General features: G+C 52.8%; 1 protein-coding gene across 1 annotated transcript in view; it reads right to left on the reverse strand.

Moving 5' to 3' along the window:
• LOC306773315 (pleckstrin homology domain-containing family A member 5-like) overlaps nt 1-20,559 on the reverse strand; it is a gene marked incomplete at its 3' end in the record, with an annotated part of 258,991 nt that overhangs the window by 46,314 nt on the left and 192,118 nt on the right. Inside the window, exons 26-28 of the mRNA XM_079263105.1 lie at nt 6,328-6,519; nt 5,829-5,930; nt 4,831-4,911 (exon numbers count right to left, since the gene is read on the reverse strand). Coding sequence (XP_079119231.1) covers nt 4,831-4,911; nt 5,829-5,930; nt 6,328-6,519 — 375 coding nt within the window. The remainder of the gene's footprint in view (nt 1-4,830; nt 4,912-5,828; nt 5,931-6,327; nt 6,520-20,559) is intronic.

Below are 20,559 nucleotides of genomic sequence, written 5' to 3' on the forward strand. Positions count from 1 at the left end.
CCGTACTGGGACTCTGTGCTGGGGCTCCGTGCTGGGGCTCCGTGCTGGGACTCTGTACTGGGGCTCCGTACTGGGGCTCCGTACTGGGGCTCTGTACTGGGACTCTGTAATGGGACTCTGTACTGGGGCTCTGTACTGGGGCTCCGTACTGGGGCTCCGTACTGGGACTCTGTACTGGGACTCTGTACTGGGGCTCCGTACTGGGGCTCCGTACTGGGGCTCTGTACTGGGGCTCCGTACTGGGGCTCCGTACTGGGGCTCTGTACTGGGGCTCCGTACTGGGGCTCCGTACTGGGACTCTGTACTGGGGCTCCGTACTGGGGCTCCGTACTGGGACTCTGTACTGGGGCTCCGTACTGGGGCTCCGTACTGGGGCTCCGTACTGGGACTCTGTACTGGGGCTCCGTACTGGGACTCCGTACTGGGGCTCCGTGCTGGGGCTCTGTACTGGGGCTCCGTACTGGGGCTCTGTACTGGGACTCTGTACTGGGGCTCCGTGCTGGGACTCCGTGCTGGGACTCCGTACTGGGGCTCCGTACTGGGGCTCCGTACTGGGGCTCCGTACTGGGACTCTGTCCTGGGGCTCCGTGCTGGGTCTCCGTGCTGGCACTCCGTACTGGGACTCTGTACTGGGGCTCCGTACTGGGGCTCCGTACTGGGGCTGCGTACTGGGACTCTGTACTGGGGCTCCGTACTGGGGCTCCGTGCCTGGACTCCGTGCTGGGACTCCGTGCTGGGACTCCGTACTGGGGCTCCGTGCTGGGGCTCTGTACTGGGGCTCCGTACTGGGGCTCCGTACTGGGGCTCCGTACTGGGACTCTGTACTGGGGCTCCGTACTGGGACTCCGTACTGGGGCTCCGTGCTGGGGCTCTGTACTGGGGCTCCGTACTGGGGCTCTGTACTGGGACTCTGTACTGGGGCTCCGTGCTGGGACTCCGTGCTGGGACTCCGTACTGGGGCTCCGTACTGGGGCTCCGTACTGGGGCTCCGTACTGGGACTCTGTACTGGGGCTCCGTGCTGGGTCTCCGTGCTGGCACTCCGTACTGGGACTCTGTACTGGGGCTCCGTACTGGGGCTCCGTACTGGGGCTGCGTACTGGGACTCTGTACTGGGGCTCCGTACTGGGGCTCCGTGCCTGGACTCCGTGCTGGGACTCCGTGCTGGGACTCCGTACTGGGGCTCCGTGCTGGGGCTCTGTACTGGGGCTCCGTACTGGGGCTCTGTACTGGGACTCTGTACTGGGGCTCCGTACTGGGGCTCTGTACTGGGGCTCCGTACTGGCGCTCCGTACTGGGGCTCTGTACTGGGACTCTGTACTGGGGCTCCGTACTGGGGCTCCGTACTGGGACTCTGTACTGGGGCTCCGTACTGGGGCTCCGTACTGGGGCTCCGTACTGGGGCTCCGTACTGGGACTCTGTACTGGGGGCTCCGTACTGGGGCTCCGTACTGGGACTCTGTACTGGGGCTCCATACTGGGGCTCCGTACTGGGGCTCCGTACTGGGGCTCCGTACTGGGACTCTGTACTGGGGGCTCCGTACTGGGGCTCTGTACTGGGACTCTGTACTGGGGCTCCGTACTGGGGCTCCGTACTGGGGCTCCGTATTGGGACTCCGTACTGGGGCTCCGTACTGGGGCTCCATACTGGGGCTCCGTGCTGGGGCTCCGTGCTGGGGCTCTGTACTGGGGCTCTGTACTGGGGCTCCGTGCTGGGGCTCCGTACTGGGACTCTGTGCTGGGACTCTGTGCTGGGGCTCCGTGCTGGGACTCCGTGCTGGGACTCCATACTGGGGCTCCATACTGGGGCTCCGTGCTGGGGCTCCGTACTGGGACTCTGTGCTGGGGCTCCGTGCTGGGGCTCCGTGCTGGGGCTCTGTACTGGGACTCCGTGCTGGGACTCTGTACTGGGGCTCCATACTTGGGCTCCGTGCTGGGGCTCCGTACTGGGACTCTGTGCTGGGGCTCCGTGCTGGGGCTCCGTGCTGGGGCTCCGTGCTGGGGCTCCGTACTGGGACTCTGTGCTGGGGCTCCGTGCTGGGGCTCCGTGCTGGGACTCTGTACTGGGGCTCCGTACTGGGGCTCCGTGCTGGGGCTCCGTGCTGGGGCTCTGTACTGGGGCTCTGTGCTGGGGCTCCGTGCTGGGGCTCTGTACTGGGGCTCTGTACTGGGGCTCCGTGTTGGGGCTCCGTACTGGGACTCTGTGCTGGGACTCCGTACTGGGGCTCCGTACTGGGGCTCTGTAATGGGGCTCCGTAATGGGGCTCCGTACTGGGACTCCGTACTGGGGCTCCGTGCTGGGGCTCCGTACTGGGACTCCGTACTGGGGCTCCGTACTGGGACTCCGTACTGGGGCTCCGTGCTGGGGCTCCGTACTGGGACTCCGTACTGGGGCTCCGTACTGGGGCTCTGTACTGGGACTCCGTACTGGGGCTCCGTACTGGGACTCTGTACTGGGGCTCCGTACTGGGGCTCTGTACTGGGACTCCGTACTGGGGCTCCGTACTGGGACTCCGTACTGGGGCTCCGTGCTGGGGCTCTGTACTGGGGCTCCGTACTGGGGCTCCGTACTGGGACTCCGTACTGGGGCTCCGTGCTGGGGCTCTGTACTGGGGCTCCGTGCTGGGACTCCGTACTGGGACTCTGTACTGGGGCTCCGTACTGGGGCTCCGTACTGGGGCTCCGTGCTGGGGCTCCGTACTGGGACTCCGTACTGGGGCTCCGTGCTGGGGCTCTGTACTGGGGCTCCGTGCTGGGACTCCGTACTGGGACTCTGTACTGGGGCTCCGTGCTGGGGCTCCGTACTGGGACTCTGTACTGGGGCTCCGTGCTGGGGCTCCGTACTGGGACTCCGTACTGGGGCTCTGTACTGGGGCTCTGTACTGGGGCTCCGTGCGGGGGCTCCGTACTGGGACTCTGTGCTGGGGCTCTGTACTGGGGCTCCGTGCTGGGGCTCCGTACTGGGACTCTGTGCTGGGGCTCCGTGCTGGGGCTCCGTGCTGGGGCTCCGTGCTGGGGCTCTGTACTGGGACTCCGTGCTGGGGCTCCGTGCTGGGACTCCGTACTGGGACTCTGTACTGGGGCTCCGTACTGGGGCTCCGTACTGGGGCTCCGTGCTGGGACTCCGTACTGGGACTCTGTACTGGGGCTCCGTACTGGGGCTCCGTACTGGGACTCCGTACTGGGGCTCCGTACTGGGGCTCTGTACTGGGGCTCCGTACTGGGGCTCCGTACTGGGACTCCGTACTGGGGCTCCGTGCTGGGGCTCTGTACTGGGGCTCTGTACTGGGGCTCCGTGCTGGGACTCCGTACTGGGACTCTGTACTGGGGCTCCGTGCTGGGGCTCCGTACTGGGACTCTGTACTGGGGCTCCGTGCTGGGGCTCCGTACTGGGACTCTGTACTGGGGCTCCGTACTGGGGCTCCGTACTGGGACTCCGTACTGGGGCTCCGTGCTGGGGCTCCGTACTGGGGCTCTGTACTGGGGCTCCGTACTGGGGCTCCGTACTGGGGCTCCGTGCTGGGGCTCCGTACTGGGACTCTGTACTGGGACTCCGTACTGGGGCTCCGTGCTGGGACTCCGTACTGGGGCTCCGTGCTGGGGCTCCGTACTGGGACTCCGTACTGGGGCTCCGTGCTGGGGCTCTGTACTGGGGCTCTGTACTGGGGCTCCGTGCTGGGACTCCGTACTGGGACTCTGTACTGGGGCTCCGTGCTGGGGCTCCGTACTGGGACTCTGTACTGGGGCTCCGTGCTGGGGCTCCGTACTGGGACTCTGCACTGGGGCTCTGTACTGGGGCTCCGTGCTGGGACTCTGTACTGGGGCTCCGTACTGGGGCTCCGTGCCTGGACTCCGTGCTGGGACTCCGTGCTGGGACTCCGTACTGGGGCTCCGTGCCTGGACTCCGTGCTGGGACTCCGTGCTGGGACTCCGTACTGGGGCTCCGTGCTGGGGCTCTGTACTGGGGCTCCGTACTGGGGCTCTGTACTGGGGCTCCGTGCTGGGACTCCGTACTGGGACTCCGTACTGGGGCTCCGTGCTGGGGCTCCGTACTGGGACTCTGTGCTGGGACTCCGTACTGGGACTCTGTACTGGGGCTCCGTACTGGGGCTCTGTACTGGGGCTTCGTGCTGGGACTCCGTACTGGGACTCTGTACTGGGGCTCCGTACTGGGACTCTGTGCTGGGACTCCGTACTGGGACTCTGTACTGGGGCTCCGTACTGGGGCTCTGTACTGGGGCTCCGTGCTGGGGCTCCGTACTGGGACTCTGTACTGGGGCTCCGTACTGGGGCTCTGTACTGGGGCTCCGTGCTGGGACTCCGTACTGGGACTCCGTACTGGGGCTCCGTGCTGGGGCTCTGTACTGGGGCTCCGTGCTGGGACTCCGTACTGGGACTCTGTACTGGGGCTCCGTGCTGGGGCTCCGTACTGGGACTCTGTGCTGGGACTCCGTACTGGGACTCCGTGCTGGGCCTCTTGCCTTTCACCGTTTACTTTTTCCTCTCTGGTAATATGTTCAGCATAGATTTCCTGCTACCCGGATGGCACGCAGCTTGTTTTTTCCAGTAAACTCACCTCTCTCTCCTACTGGTGCCGTGAACTAAGGATCTGATACTTCTTCATCTTCATTACAGATGTAGAAGGTAAGTAATTATCTCCAAATGCAGCATCCCAGGACCAAAGACCTGGTCCCATCCATGACTGCAGGGGTTTCCTGGGACAGTCTGAGAGCTCCTCTGCCTTCACACACCAGCAGCATAAACCCAAAACTTCCTGATTTGATCTGGTGGAAATCCTGTGTTTGTGCCCATCAGGTTCAGAATAACATTACCTCACTGTCTACACTGATGGTCTCAGCCTTCACACTCTGATGGTTCTCCTCCTGCTGCACCTCCTCTGGTCTCTGCACCTCCTACGGGTTGAAACAGATTCATATCACCATGTCTGATTTCAGGAAAAGAAACAACAGCTGGATTTAAGTAAATATCTGATCTGGGTCTGCTTCTGTTGGTCCAGTCAATGCTCTGCTCCACCATAAGATCAGCTGGACGCCTGAATGATCTCCGAAGCATTCCCAGATCAAGACCCCAGGACTGAACAGGATCAGGGAGCGAATTTACAACATGAATTTACAAAACCAGAACGATAGAGTCCAGTACTGAACCCCACTGATGATCTTCAGGATGTTCTGGATGGAGAAGACTTTACTCAGAGGTCGGAGTAAACTTCTGGAAGCGTTCCAATCTGGATATAAATGTTCCACAGAACTGAATCTGGTCTTCAAAGGGTTTCTGAAGACATATATTTCAGTGATGGATTGTGGAAACTGCGTTACTGACTACTATTACTGGACCCTTACTAAGTTTGCCCAGTTCTTTACGATGTGTTTCCTGATCCGCAGGATATGAGTTCGTTTTTACCAAAGTGAATTCTTTGTCTTCATCAGATTTAAGGCAGTTGTGGTGTTTTACTGCTTCTTTCTTTCTGTTTACTGTAGTTGGCCAGCTGCAAGGTACTTTAATATGCTTCAGAGATAAATGGGATTGGAATGAAATGGATTTTTGATCATCATTATGCTGATGATACTCAGCTCTATACTTCTGTCTGACCAGCCGACTGGAAACAGAGTTTCTTCTTTAATAACAGAATGGACCAAAATTTTCTTCAGCTAAATGAAGATCAATCTGAAACATTTTGGATCCTAAGATGAGCATCCACAGCATTTGAAGCAAACTAAACTGAAGTTATGTTTCATTATTTGTTCTGCAAGCCAATGTGATGTATGATGTTTCAACTGGATGAGATCAGAGTATCAAACATCAGATGAACCTGTGGTGAGGTCTCTGCAGTGGTTTGGGACACTTTCAGCTGCTGCAGCGCCACCTCCAGCTCCACTGGGTCTGGACAGGAGCCCTCTGCCTGTGCACGAGTCTGCAAATGCAATGGACAGAAGGGTTTGTTGAAGTAAAATTGTAATATTAGATAGTAAACAGTAAGTTTCTTGTATCTGTTTTAGTATTTAAAAAGAAGTAAATTGCACTGATTATTACATATCAAGCCATCTGTCCCTGGTCTTGGAATGCAAAAATAACTAGAACAACACAATAAAAATGCCATTACTTGAATGTGTTTTCATTATTTCTCTATAGATGACATCTGAGATAACGTAGAGGAAACGTGTTGCTCCTGCTCGTCCAGTACAAGACTGGCTGTGACTGCAGTAACATCATGTCTGTTTAGCATTATTCCCCTTTACAGACACACACACATCATCCCAGACATGAACATAGAGCCAGACTGGAGATGATGCTGGGATTCAGGATGTCACCTGCAGGGTTAGAAAGGGGTTGTCTTTGCTGAAGGACGGCGAGCGGGAGGGAGTCTCTCTCCTCTTCTCACGGAGCGACGAAGCCTCCTGATTTCTCCTGATCCTTTCCAGCTGCTCCTCCACACTCATCCTGGTTCTGCCGACCTCTCGCTCCCCAAATCCTATCTGATCCACTGCACTCCTGGGACGATCCTGCACAGGTCAACAGGGTCATGCTTTCTGCTTCCATGAACCTGAGCTATGGCAGTCCAATGCCTGACTCATCGATGAGACACTAATGTCACTAATAAAACAAGTAACTCATCTGATCTGTCAGCTGCTTTTGGCTAAATGATTATTTAAATCAGGTGTCTTGAGTTTTCCAACTGTTATCCTGTTTATTATCTAAAATCCGTGATGGTTGGAGGTATATCACCTTGTTTTCCACTCAGATCTGGTACTGGACTTCCTAAAAAGGGGACTGAACATCTGCAGTTTATCCAGATGCTGCTGCTGGAGCTTTGTCCAGGACTACGAGATCTGAACACATCACACCAGTTTTTTCCGCTTCTTACTGGTTCCCAGTAAATCACAGGGCAGATGGTTTACAGCATCCCAGAACTGTGTGGGCTCAGAATACATCTGTAATGTATTTAGATCCAAAGACTCAGGGACGGTTAGTCCAGATCGCAGTCCAGATTATAATCCAGACTAGAATCTGGACCAGAGTCCAGACTAGAATCTGGACCAGAGTCCAGACTAGAATGTGGACCAGAGTCCAGACTAGAATGTGGACCAGAGTCCAGACTAGAATCTGGACCAGAGTCCAGACTAGAATGTGGACCAGAGTCCAGACTAGAATCTGGACCAGAGTCCAGACTAGAATCTGGACCAGAGTCCAGACTAGAATGTGGACCAGAGTCCAGACTAGAATGTGGACCAGAGTCCAGACTAGAATCTGGACCAGAGTCCAGACTAGAATGTGGACCAGAGTCCAGACTAGAATCTGGACCAGAGTCCAGACTAGAATGTGGACCAGAGTCCAGACTAGAATGTGGACCAGAGTCCAGACTAGAATGTCGACCAGAGTCCAGACTAGAATCTGGACCAGAGTCCAGACTAGAATGTGGACCAGAGTCCAGACTAGAATCTGGACCAGAGTCCAGACTAGAATGTCGACCAGAGTCCAGACTAGAATCTGGACCAGAGTCCAGACTAGAATGTGGACCAGAGTCCAGACTAGAATCTGGACCAGAGTCCAGACTAGAATCTGGACCAGAGTCCAGACTAGAATCTGGACCAGAGTCCAGACTAGAATGTCAACCAAAGTCCAGACTAGAATGTCAAGCAGAGTCCAGACTAGAATGTGGACCAGAGTCCAGACTAGAATGTGGACCAGAGTCCAGACTAGAATGTCAACCAGAGTCCAGACTAGAATCTGGACCAGAGTCCAGACTAGAATGTGGACCAGAGTCCAGACTAGAATGTGGACCAGAGTCCAGACTAGAATCTGGACCAGAGTCCAGACTAGAATGTGGACCAGAGTCCAGACTAGAATCTGGACCAGAGTCCAGACTAGAATGTGGACCAGAGTCCAGACTAGAATGTGGACCAGAGTCCAGACTAGAATCTGGACCAGAGTCCAGACTAGAATGTGGACCAGAGTCCAGACTAGAATCTGGACCAGAGTCCAGACTAGAATGTGGACCAGAGTCCAGACTAGAATGTGGACCAGAGTCCAGACTAGAATGTCAACCAGAGTCCAGACTAGAATCTGGACCAGAGTCCAGACTAGAATGTGGACCAGAGTCCAGACTAGAATCTGGACCAGAGTCCAGACTAGAATGTCGACCAGAGTCCAGACTAGAATCTGGACCAGAGTCCAGACTAGAATGTGGACCAGAGTCCAGACTAGAATCTGGACCAGAGTCCAGACTAGAATCTGGACCAGAGTCCAGACTAGAATGTGGACCAGAGTCCAGACTAGAATCTGGACCAGAGTCCAGACTAGAATGTCAACCAAAGTCCAGACTAGAATGTCAAGCAGAGTCCAGACTAGAATGTGGACCAGAGTCCAGACTAGAATGTGGACCAGAGTCCAGACTAGAATGTCAACCAGAGTCCAGACTAGAATCTGGACCAGAGTCCAGACTAGAATGTGGACCAGAGTCCAGACTAGAATGTGGACCAGAGTCCAGACTAGAATGTGGACCAGAGTCCAGACTAGAATGTGGACCAGAGTCCAGACTAGAATGTGGACCAGAGTCCAGACTAGAATCTGGACCAGAGTCCAGACTAGAATGTGGACCAGAGTCCAGACTAGAATGTGGACCAGAGTCCAGACTAGAATGTGGACCAGAGTCCAGACTAGAATCTGGACCAGAGTCCAGACTAGAATGTGGACCAGAGTCCAGACTAGAATGTGGACCAGAGTCCAGACTAGAATGTCAACCAAAGTCCAGACTAGAATGTCAAGCAGAGTCCAGACTAGAATGTGGACCAGAGTCCAGACTAGAATGTGGACCAGAGTCCAGACTAGAATGTGGACCAGAGTCCAGACTAGAATGTGGACCAGAGTCCAGACTAGAATGTGGACCAGAGTCCAGACTAGAATGTCAACCAAAGTCCAGACTAGAATGTCAAGCAGAGTCCAGACTAGAATGTGGACCAGAGTCCAGACTAGAATGTCAACCAGAGTCCAGACTAGAATGTGGACCAGAGTCCAGACTAGAATCTGGACCAGAGGCCAGACTAGAATCTGGACCAGAGGCCAGACTAGAATGTGGACCAGAGTCCAGACTAGAATGTGGACCAGAGTCCAGACTAGAATCTGAACCAGAGTCCAGACTAGAATGAGTCCAGACTAGAATGTTGACCAGAGTCCAGACTAGAATCTGGACCAGAGTCCAGACTAGAATCCGGACCAGAGTCCAGACTAGAATGTGGACCAGAGTCCAGACTAGAATCTGGACCAGAGTCCAGACTAGAATGTGGACCAGAGTCCAGACTAGAATCTGGACCAGAGTCCAGACTAGAATGTGGACCAGAGGCCAGACTAGAATGTGGACCAGAGTCCAGACTAGAATCTGGACCAGAGTCCAGACTAGAATGAGTCCAGACTAGAATGAGTCCAGACTAGAATGTGGACCAGAGTCCAGACTAGAATCCGGACCAGAGTCCAGACTAGAATCCAGACCAGAGTCCAGACTAGAATCCGGACCAGAGTCCAGACTAGAATGTGGACCAGAGTCCAGACTAAAATAAGGACCAGAGTCCAGACTAGAATGTGGACCAGAGTCCAGACTAGAATCTGGACCAGAGTCCAGACTAGAATCTGGACCAGAGTCCAGACTAGAATGTGGACCAGAGGCCAGACTAGAATGTGGACCAGAGTCCAGACTAGAATCTGAACCAGAGTCCAGACTAGAATGAGTCCAGACTAGAATGTGGACCAGAGGCCAGACTAGAATGTGGACCAGAGTCCAGACTAGAATGTGGACCAGAGTCCAGACTAGAATCCGGACCAGAGTCCAGACTAGAATGTGGACCAGAGTCCAGACTAGAATCCGGACCAGAGTCCAGACTAGAATGTGGACCAGAGTCCAGACTAGAATCTGGACCAGAGTCCAGACTAGAATGTGGACCAGAGTCCAGACTAGAATCCGGACCAGAGTCCAGACTAGAATGTGGACCAGAGTCCAGACTAGAATGTGGACCAGAGTCCAGACTAGAATGTGGACCAGAGTCCAGACTAGAATGAGTCCAGACTAGAATGAGTCCAGACTAGAATGTGGACCAGAGTCCAGACTAGAATCCGGACCAGAGTCCAGACTAGAATCCAGACCAGAGTCCAGACTAGAATCCGGACCAGAGTCCAGACTAGAATGTGGACCAGAGTCCAGACTAGAATCCGGACCAGAGTCCAGACTAGAATGTGGACCAGAGTCCAGACTAGAATCTGGACCAGAGTCCAGACTAGAATCTGGATCAGAGTCCAGACTAGAATGTGGACCAGAGGCCAGACTAGAATGTGGACCAGAGTCCAGAGAAGAATGTGGACCAGAGGCCAGACTAGAATGTGGACCAGAGTCCAGACTAGAATGTGGACCAGAGTCCAGACTAGAATCTGAACCAGAGTCCAGACTAGAATGAGTCCAGACTAGAATGTTGACCAGAGTCCAGACTAGAATCTGGACCAGAGTCCAGACTAGAATCCGGACCAGAGTCCAGACTAGAATGTGGACCAGAGTCCAGACTAGAATCCGGACCAGAGTCCAGACTAGAATGTGGACCAGAGTCCAGACTAGAATCTGGACCAGAGTCCAGACTAGAATGTGGACCAGAGGCCAGACTAGAATGTGGACCAGAGTCCAGACTAGAATCTGGACCAGAGTCCAGACTAGAATGAGTCCAGACTAGAATGAGTCCAGACTAGAATGTGGACCAGAGTCCAGACTAGAATCCGGACCAGAGTCCAGACTAGAATCCAGACCAGAGTCCAGACTAGAATCCGGACCAGAGTCCAGACTAGAATGTGGACCAGAGTCCAGACTAAAATAAGGACCAGAGTCCAGACTAGAATGTGGACCAGAGTCCAGACTAGAATCTGGACCAGAGTCCAGACTAGAATCTGGACCAGAGTCCAGACTAGAATGTGGACCAGAGGCCAGACTAGAATGTGGACCAGAGTCCAGACTAGAATCTGAACCAGAGTCCAGACTAGAATGAGTCCAGACTAGAATGTGGACCAGAGTCCAGACTAGAATGTGGACCAGAGTCCAGACTAGAATCCGGACCAGAGTCCAGACTAGAATGTGGACCAGAGTCCAGACTAGAATCTGGACCAGAGTCCAGACTAGAATGTGGACCAGAGTCCAGACTAGAATCCGGACCAGAGTCCAGACTAGAATGTGGACCAGAGTCCAGACTAGAATGTGGACCAGAGTCCAGACTAGAATGTGGACCACAGTCCAGACTAGAATCCGGACGAGAGTCCAGACTAGAATCTGGACCAGAGTCCTGACTAGAATCCGGACCAGAGTCCAAACTAGAATGTGGACCAGAGTCCAGACTAGAATCTGGACCAGAGTCCAGACTAGAATGTGGACCAGAGGCCAGACTAGAATGTGGACCAGAGTCCAGACTAGAATCTGGACCAGAGTCCAGACTAGAATGAGTCCAGACTAGAATGAGTCCAGACTAGAATGTGGACCAGAGTCCAGACTAGAATCCGGACCAGAGTCCAGACTAGAATCCAGACCAGAGTCCAGACTAGAATCCGGACCAGAGTCCAGACTAGAATGTGGACCAGAGTCCAGACTAGAATCCGGACCAGAGTCCAGACTAGAATGTGGACCAGAGTCCAGACTAGAATCTGGACCAGAGTCCAGACTAGAATCTGGATCAGAGTCCAGACTAGAATGTGGACCAGAGGCCAGACTAGAATGTGGACCAGAGTCCAGACAAGAATGTGGACCAGAGTCAGGACTAGAATGTCGACCAAAGTCCAGACTAGAATCTGGACCAGAGTCCAGACTAGAATGTGGACCAGAGTCCAGACTAGAATCTGGACCAGAGTCCAGACTAGAATCTGGACCAGAGTCCAGACTAGAATGTGGACCAGAGGCCAGACTAGAATGTGGACCAGAGTCCAGACTAGAATCTGGACCAGAGTCCAGACTAGAATGAGTCCAGACTAGAATGTGGACCAGAGGCCAGACTAGAATCCGGACCAGAGTCCAGACTAGAATCCGGACCAGAGTCCAGACTAGAATCCAGACCAGAGTCCAGACTAGAATCCGGACCAGAGTCCAGACTAGAATGTGGACCAGAGTCCAGACTAAAATAAGGACCAGAGTCCAGACTAGAATGTGGACCAGAGTCCAGACTAGAATCTGGACCAGAGTCCAGACTAGAATCTGGACCAGAGTCCAGACTAGAATGTGGACCAGAGGCCAGACTAGAATGTGGACCAGAGTCCAGACTAGAATCTGAACCAGAGTCCAGACTAGAATGAGTCCAGACTAGAATGTGGACCAGAGTCCAGACTAGAATGTGGACCAGAGTCCAGACTAGAATCCGGACCAGAGTCCAGACTAGAATGTGGACCAGAGTCCAGACTAGAATCTGGACCAGAGTCCAGACTAGAATGTGGACCAGAGTCCAGACTAGAATCCGGACCAGAGTCCAGACTAGAATGTGGACCAGAGTCCAGACTAGAATGTGGACCAGAGTCCAGACTAGAATGTGGACCAGAGTCCAGACTAGAATCCGGACGAGAGTCCAGACTAGAATCTGGACCAGAGTCCTGACTAGAATCCGGACCAGAGTCCAAACTAGAATGTGGACCAGAGTCCAGACTAGAATCTGGACCAGAGTCCAGACTAGAATGTGGACCAGAGGCCAGACTAGAATGTGGACCAGAGTCCAGACTAGAATCTGGACCAGAGTCCAGACTAGAATGAGTCCAGACTAGAATGAGTCCAGACTAGAATGTGGACCAGAGTCCAGACTAGAATCCGGACCAGAGTCCAGACTAGAATCCAGACCAGAGTCCAGACTAGAATCCGGACCAGAGTCCAGACTAGAATGTGGACCAGAGTCCAGACTAGAATCCGGACCAGAGTCCAGACTAGAATGTGGACCAGAGTCCAGACTAGAATCTGGACCAGAGTCCAGACTAGAATCTGGATCAGAGTCCAGACTAGAATGTGGACCAGAGGCCAGACTAGAATGTGGACCAGAGTCCAGACAAGAATGTGGACCAGAGTCAGGACTAGAATGTCGACCAAAGTCCAGACTAGAATCTGGACCAGAGTCCAGACTAGAATGTGGACCAGAGTCCAGACTAGAATCTGGACCAGAGTCCAGACTAGAATCTGGACCAGAGTCCAGACTAGAATGTGGACCAGAGGCCAGACTAGAATGTGGACCAGAGTCCAGACTAGAATCTGGACCAGAGTCCAGACTAGAATGAGTCCAGACTAGAATGTGGACCAGAGGCCAGACTAGAATCCGGACCAGAGTCCAGACTAGAATCCAGACAAGAGTCCAGACTAGAATCCGGACCAGAGTCCAGACTAGAATGTGGACCAGAGTCCAGACTTGAATCCGGACCAGAGTCCAGACTAGAATGTGGACCAGAGTCCAGACTAGAATCTGGACCAGAGTCCAGACTAGAATCTGGACCAGAGTCCAGACTAGAATGTGGACCAGAGGCCAGACTAGAATCTGGACCAGAGTCCAGACTAGAATGTGGACCAGAGTCAGGACTAGAATGTCGACCAAAGTCCAGACTAGAATCTGGACCAGAGTCCAGACTAGAATGTGGACCAGAGTCCAGACTAGAATCTGGACCAGAGTCCAGACTAGAATGTGGACCAGAGTCCAGACTAGAATCTGAACCAGAGCCCAGACTAGAATGTGGACCAGAGTCCAGACTAGAATGTCGACCAAAGTCCAGACTAGAATCTGGACCAGAGTCCAGACTAGAATGTGGACCAGAGTCCAGACTAGAATCCGGACCAGAGTCCAGACTAGAATGTGGACCAGAGTCCAGACTAGAATGTGGACCAGAGGCCAGACTAGAATGTGGACCAGAGTCCAGACTAGAATCTGGACCAGAGTCCAGACTAGAATGAGTCCAAACTAGAATGTGGACCAGAGGCCAGACTAGAATCTGGACCAGAGTCCAGACTAGAATGAGTCCAGACTAGAATGTGGACCAGAGTCCAGACTAGAATGTGGACCAGAGTCCAGACTAGAATGTGGACCAGAGTCCAGACGAAAATCCGGACGAGAGTCCAGACTAGAATGTCGACCAGAGTCCAGACTAGAATCCGGACCAGAGTCCAGACTAGAATGTGGACCAGAGTCCAGACTAGAATCTGGACCAGAGTCCAGACTAGAATGTGGACCAGAGGCCAGACTAGAATGTGGACCAGAGTCCAGACTAGAATCTGGACCAGAGTCCAGACTAGAATGAGTCCAGACTAGAATGAGTCCAGACTAGAATGTGGACCAGAGTCCAGACTAGAATCCGGACCAGAGTCCAGACTAGAATCCAGACCAGAGTCCAGACTAGAATCCGGACCAGAGTCCAGACTAGAATGTGGACCAGAGTCCAGACTAGAATCCGGACCAGAGTCCAGACTAGAATGTGGACCAGAGTCCAGACTAGAATCTGGACCAGAGTCCAGACTAGAATGTGGACCAGAGGCCAGACTAGAATGTGGACCAGAGTCCAGACTAGAATGTGGACCAGAGTCAGGACTAGAATGTCGACCAAAGTCCAGACTAGAATCTGGACCAGAGTCCAGACTAGAATGTGGACCAGAGTCCAAACTAGAATCTGAACCAGAGCCCAGACTAGAATGTGGACCAGAGTCCAGACTAGAATGTCGACCAAAGTCCAGACTAGAATGTGGACCAGAGTCCAGACTAGAATCTGGACCAGAGTCCAGACTAGAATGTGGACCAGAGTCCAGACTAGAATCTGGACCAGAGTCCAGACTAGAATCTGGACCAGAGTCCAGACTAGAATGTGGACCAGAGTCCAGACTAGAATCTGGACCAGAGTCCAGACTAGAATCTGAACCAGAGCCCAGACTAGAATGTGGACCAGAGTCCAGACTAGAATGTGGACCAGAGTCCAGACTAGAATGTGGACCAGAGTCCAGACTAGAATGTGGACCAGAGTCCAGACTTGAATCCGGACCAGAGTTCAGACTAGAATGTGGACCAGAGTCCAGACTAGAATCTGGACCAGAGTCCAGACTAGAATCTGGACCAGAGTCCAGACTAGAATGTGGACCAGAGGCCAGACTAGAATCTGGACCAGAGTCCAGACTAGAATGTGGACCAGAGTCCAGACTAGAATCTGAACCAGAGCCCAGACTAGAATGTGGACCAGAGTCCAGACTAGAATGTCGACCAAAGTCCAGACTAGAATCTGGACCAGAGTCCAGACTAGAATGTGGACCAGAGTCCAGACTAGAATCCGGACCAGAGTCCAGACTAGAATGTGGACCAGAGTCCAAACTAGAATCTGGACCAGAGTCCAGACTAGAATGTGGACCAGAGGCGAGACTAGAATGTGGACCAGAGTCCAGACTAGAATGTGGACCAGAGTCCAGACTAGAATCTGGACCAGAGTCCAGACTAGAATGTGGACCAGAGTGCAGACTAGAATCTGAACCAGAGCCCAGACTAGAATGTGGACCAGAGTCCAGACTAGAATGTCAACCAAAGTCCAGACTAGAATGTGGACCAGAGTCCAGACTAGAATCTGGACCAGAGTCCAGACTAGAATGTGGACCAGAGTCCAGACTAGAATCTGGACCAGAGTCCAGACTAGAATCTGAACCAGAGCCCAGACTAGAATGTGGACCAGAGTCCAGACTAGAATGTGGACCAGAGGCCAGACTAGAATGTGGACCAGAGTCCAGACAAGAATGTGGACCAGAGGCCAGACTAGAATGTGGACCAGAGTCCAGACTAGAATGTGGACCAGAGTCCAGACTAGAATCTGAACCAGAGTCCAGACTAGAATGAGTCCAGACTAGAATGTTGACCAGAGTCCAGACTAGAATCTGGACCAGAGTCCAGACTAGAATCCGGACCAGAGTCCAGACTAGAATGTGGACCAGAGTCCAGACTAGAATCCGGACCAGAGTCCAGACTAGAATGTGGACCAGAGTCCAGACTAGAATCTGGACCAGAGTCCAGACTAGAATGTGGACCAGAGGCCAGACTAGAATGTGGACCAGAGTCCAGACTAGAATCTGGACCAGAGTCCAGACTAGAATGAGTCCAGACTAGAATGAGTCCAGACTAGAATGTGGACCAGAGTCCAGACTAGAATCCGGACCAGAGTCCAGACTAGAATCCAGACCAGAGTCCAGACTAGAATCCGGACCAGAGTCCAGACTAGAATGTGGACCAGAGTCCAGACTAAAATAAGGACCAGAGTCCAGACTAGAATGTGGACCAGAGTCCAGACTAGAATCTGGACCAGAGTCCAGACTAGAATGTGGACCAGAGTCCAGACTAGAATGTGGACCAGAGGCCAGACTAGAATGTGGACCAGAGTCCAGACTAGAATCTGAACCAGAGTCCAGACTAGAATGAGTCCAGACTAGAATGTGGACCAGAGTCCAGACTAGAATGTGGACCAGAGTCCAGACTAGAATCCGGACCAGAGTCCAGACTAGAATGTGGACCAGAGTCCAGACTAGAATCCGGACCAGAGTCCAGACTAGAATGTGGACCAGAGTCCAGACTAGAATCTGGACCAGAGTCCAGACTAGAATGTGGACCAGAGTCCAGACTAGAATGTGGACCAGAGTCCAGACTAGAATCCGGACCAGAGTCCAGACTAGAATGTGGACCAGAGTCCAGACTAGAATCTGGACCAGAGTCCAGACTAGAATCTGGATCAGAGTCCAGACTAGAATGTGGACCAGAGGCCAGACTAGAATGTGGACCAGAGTCCAGACTAGAATCTGGACCAGAGTCCAGACTAGAATGAGTCCAGACTAGAATGAGTCCAGACTAGAATGTGGACCAGAGTCCAGACTAGAATCCGGACCAGAGTCCAGACTAGAATCCAGACCAGAGTCCAGACTAGAATCCGGACCAGAGTCCAGACTAGAATGTGGACCAGAGTCCAGACTAGAATCCGGACCAGAGTCCAGACTAGAATGTGGACCAGAGTCCAGACTAGAATCTGGACCAGAGTCCAGACTAGAATCTGGATCAGAGTCCAGACTAGAATGTGGACCAGAGGCCAGACTAGAATGTGGACCAGAGTCCAGACAAGAATGTGGACCAGAGTCAGGACTAGAATGTCGACCAAAGTCCAGACTAGAATCTGGACCAGAGTCCAGACTAGAATGTGGACCAGAGTCCAGACTAGAATCTGGACCAGAGTCCAGACTAGAATCTGGACCAGAGTCCAGACTAGAATGTGGACCAGAGGCCAGACTAGAATGTGGACCAGAGTCCAGACTAGAATCTGGACCAGAGTCCAGACTAGAATGAGTCCAGACTAGAATGTGGACCAGAGGCCAGACTAGAATCCGGACCAGAGTCCAGACTAGAATCCAGACAAGAGTCCAGACTTGAATCCGGACCAGAGTCCAGACTAGAATGTGGACCAGAGTCCAGACTTGAATCCGGACCAGAGTCCAGACTAGAATGTGGACCAGAGTCCAGACTAGAATCTGGACCAGAGTCCAGACTAGAATCTGGACCAGAGTCCAGACTAGAATGTGGACCAGAGGCCAGACTAGAATCTGGACCAGAGTCCAGACTAGAATGTGGACCAGAGTCAGGACTAGAATGTCGACCAAAGTCCAGACTAGAATCTGGACCAGAGTCCAGACTAGAATGTGGACCAGAGTCCAGACTAGAATCTGGACCAGAGTCCAGACTAGAATGTGGACCAGAGTCCAGACTAGAATCTGAACCAGAGCCCAGACTAGAATGTGGACCAGAGTCCAGACTAGAATGTCGACCAAAGTCCAGACTAGAATCTGGACCAGAGTCCAGACTAGAATGTGGACCAGAGTCCAGACTAGAATCCGGACCAGAGTCCAGACTAGAATGTGGACCAGAGTCCAGACTAGAATGTGGACCAGAGGCCAGACTAGAATGTGGACCAGAGTCCAGACTAGAATCTGGACCAGAGTCCAGACTAGAATGAGTCCAAACTAGAATGTGGACCAGAGGCCAGACTAGAATCTGGACCAGAGTCCAGACTAGAATGAGTCCAGACTAGAATGTGGACCAGAGTCCAGACTAGAATGTGGACCAGAGTCCAGACTAGAATGTGGACCAGAGTCCAGACGAAAATCCGGACGAGAGTCCAGACTAGAATGTCGACCAGAGTCCAGACTAGAATCCGGACCAGAGTCCAGACTAGAATGTGGACCAGAGTCCAGACTAGAATCTGGACCAGAGTCCAGACTAGAATGTGGACCAGAGGCCAGACTAGAATGTGGACCAGAGTCCAGACTAGAATCTGGACCAGAGTCCAGACTAGAATGAGTCCAGACTAGAATGAGTCCAGACTAGAATGTGGACCAGAGTCCAGACTAGAATCCGGACCAGAGTCCAGACTAGAATCCAGACCAGAGTCCAGACTAGAATCCGGACCATAGTCCAGACTAGAATGTGGACCAGAGTCCAGACTAGAATCCGGACCAGAGTCCAGACTAGAATGTGGACCAGAGTCCAGACTAGAATCTGGACCAGAGTCCAGACTAGAATGTGGACCAGAGGCCAGACTAGAATGTGGACCAGAGTCCAGACTAGAATGTGGACCAGAGTCAGGACTAGAATGTCGACCAAAGTCCAGACTAGAATCTGGACCAGAGTCCAGACTAGAATGTGGACCAGAGTCCAGACTAGAATCTGGACCAGAGTCCAGACTAGAATGTGGACCAGAGTCCAAACTAGAATCTGAACCAGAGCCCAGACTAGAATGTGGACCAGAGTCCAGACTAGAATGTCGACCAAAGTCCAGACTAGAATCTGGACCAGAGTCCAGACTAGAATCTGGACCAGAGTCCAGACTAGAATGTGGACCAGAGTCCAGACTAGAATCTGGACCAGAGTCCAGACTAGAATCTGAACCAGAGCCCAGACTAGAATGTGGACCAGAGTCCAGACTAGAATGTGGACCAGAGTCCAGACTAGAATGTGGACCAGAGTCCAGACTTGAATCCGGACCAGAGTTCAGACTAGAATGTGGACCAGAGTCCAGACTAGAATCTGGACCAGAGTCCAGACTAGAATCTGGACCAGAGTCCAGACTAGAATGTGGACCAGAGGCCAGACTAGAATGTGGACCAGAGTCCAGACTAGAATGTGGACCAGAGTCAGGACTAGAATGTCGACCAAAGTCCAGACTAGAATCTGGACCAGAGTCCAGACTAGAATGTGGACCAGAGTCCAGACTAGAATCTGGACCAGAGTCCAGACTAGAATGTGGACCAGAGTCCAGACTAGAATCTGAACCAGAGCCCAGACTAGAATGTGGACCAGAGTCCAGACTAGAATGTCGACCAAAGTCCAGACTAGAATCTGGACCAGAGTCCAGACTAGAATGTGGACCAGAGTCCAGACTAGAATCCGGACCAGAGTCCAGACTAGAATGTGGACCAGAGTCCAGACTAGAATCTGGACCAGAGTCCAGACTAGAATGTGGACCAGAGGCGAGACTAGAATGTGGACCAGAGTCCAGACTAGAATGTGGACCAGAGTCCAGACTAGAATCTGGACCAGAGTCCAGACTAGAATGTGGACCAGAGTGCAGACTAGAATCTGAACCAGAGCCCAGACTAGAATGTGGACCAGAGTCCAGACTAGAATGTCGACCAAAGTCCAGACTAGAATGTGGACCAGAGTCCAGACTAGAATCTGGACCAGAGTCCAGACTAGAATGTGGACCAGAGTCCAGACTAGAATCTGGACCAGAGTCCAGACTAGAATCTGAACCAGAGCCCAGACTAGAATGTGGACCAGAGTCCAGACTAGAATGTGGACCAGAGTCCAGACTAGAATCTGGACCAGAGTCCAGACTAGAATGTCGACCAGAGTCCAGACTAGAATGTGGACCAGAGTCCAGACTTGAATCCGGACCAGAGTCCAGACTAGAATGTGGACCAGAGTCCAGACTAGAATCTGGACCAGAGTCCAGACTAGAATCTGGATCAGAGTCCAGACTAGAATGTGGACCAGAGGCCAGACTAGAATGTGGACCAGAGTCCAGACTAGAATGTGGACCAGAGTCAGGACTAGAATGTCGACCAAAGTCCAGACTAGAATCTGGACCAGAGTCCAGACTAGAATGTGGACCAGAGTCCAGACTAGAATCTGGACCAGAGTCCAGACTAGAATGTGGACCACAGTCCAGACTAGAATCTGAACCAGAGCCCAGACTAGAATGTGGACCAGAGTCCAGACTAGAATGTCGACCAAAGTCCAGACTAGAATCTGGACCAGAGTCCAGACTAGAATGTGGACCAGAGTCCAGACTAGAATCCGGACCAGAGTCCAGACTAGAATGTGGACCAGAGTCCAGACTAGAATCTGGACCAGAGTCCAGACTAGAATGTGGACCAGAGGCCAGACTAGAATGTGGACCAGAGTCCAGACTAGAATCTGGACAAGAGTCCAGACTAGAATGAGTCCAGACTAGAATGTGGACCAGAGGCCAGACTAGAATCTGGACCAGAGTCCAGACTAGAA

Source organism: Telmatherina bonti, assembly GCF_933228915.1.
Source record: "Telmatherina bonti genome assembly, chromosome: 23".
NCBI lineage: Eukaryota > Metazoa > Chordata > Actinopteri > Atheriniformes > Telmatherinidae > Telmatherina > Telmatherina bonti.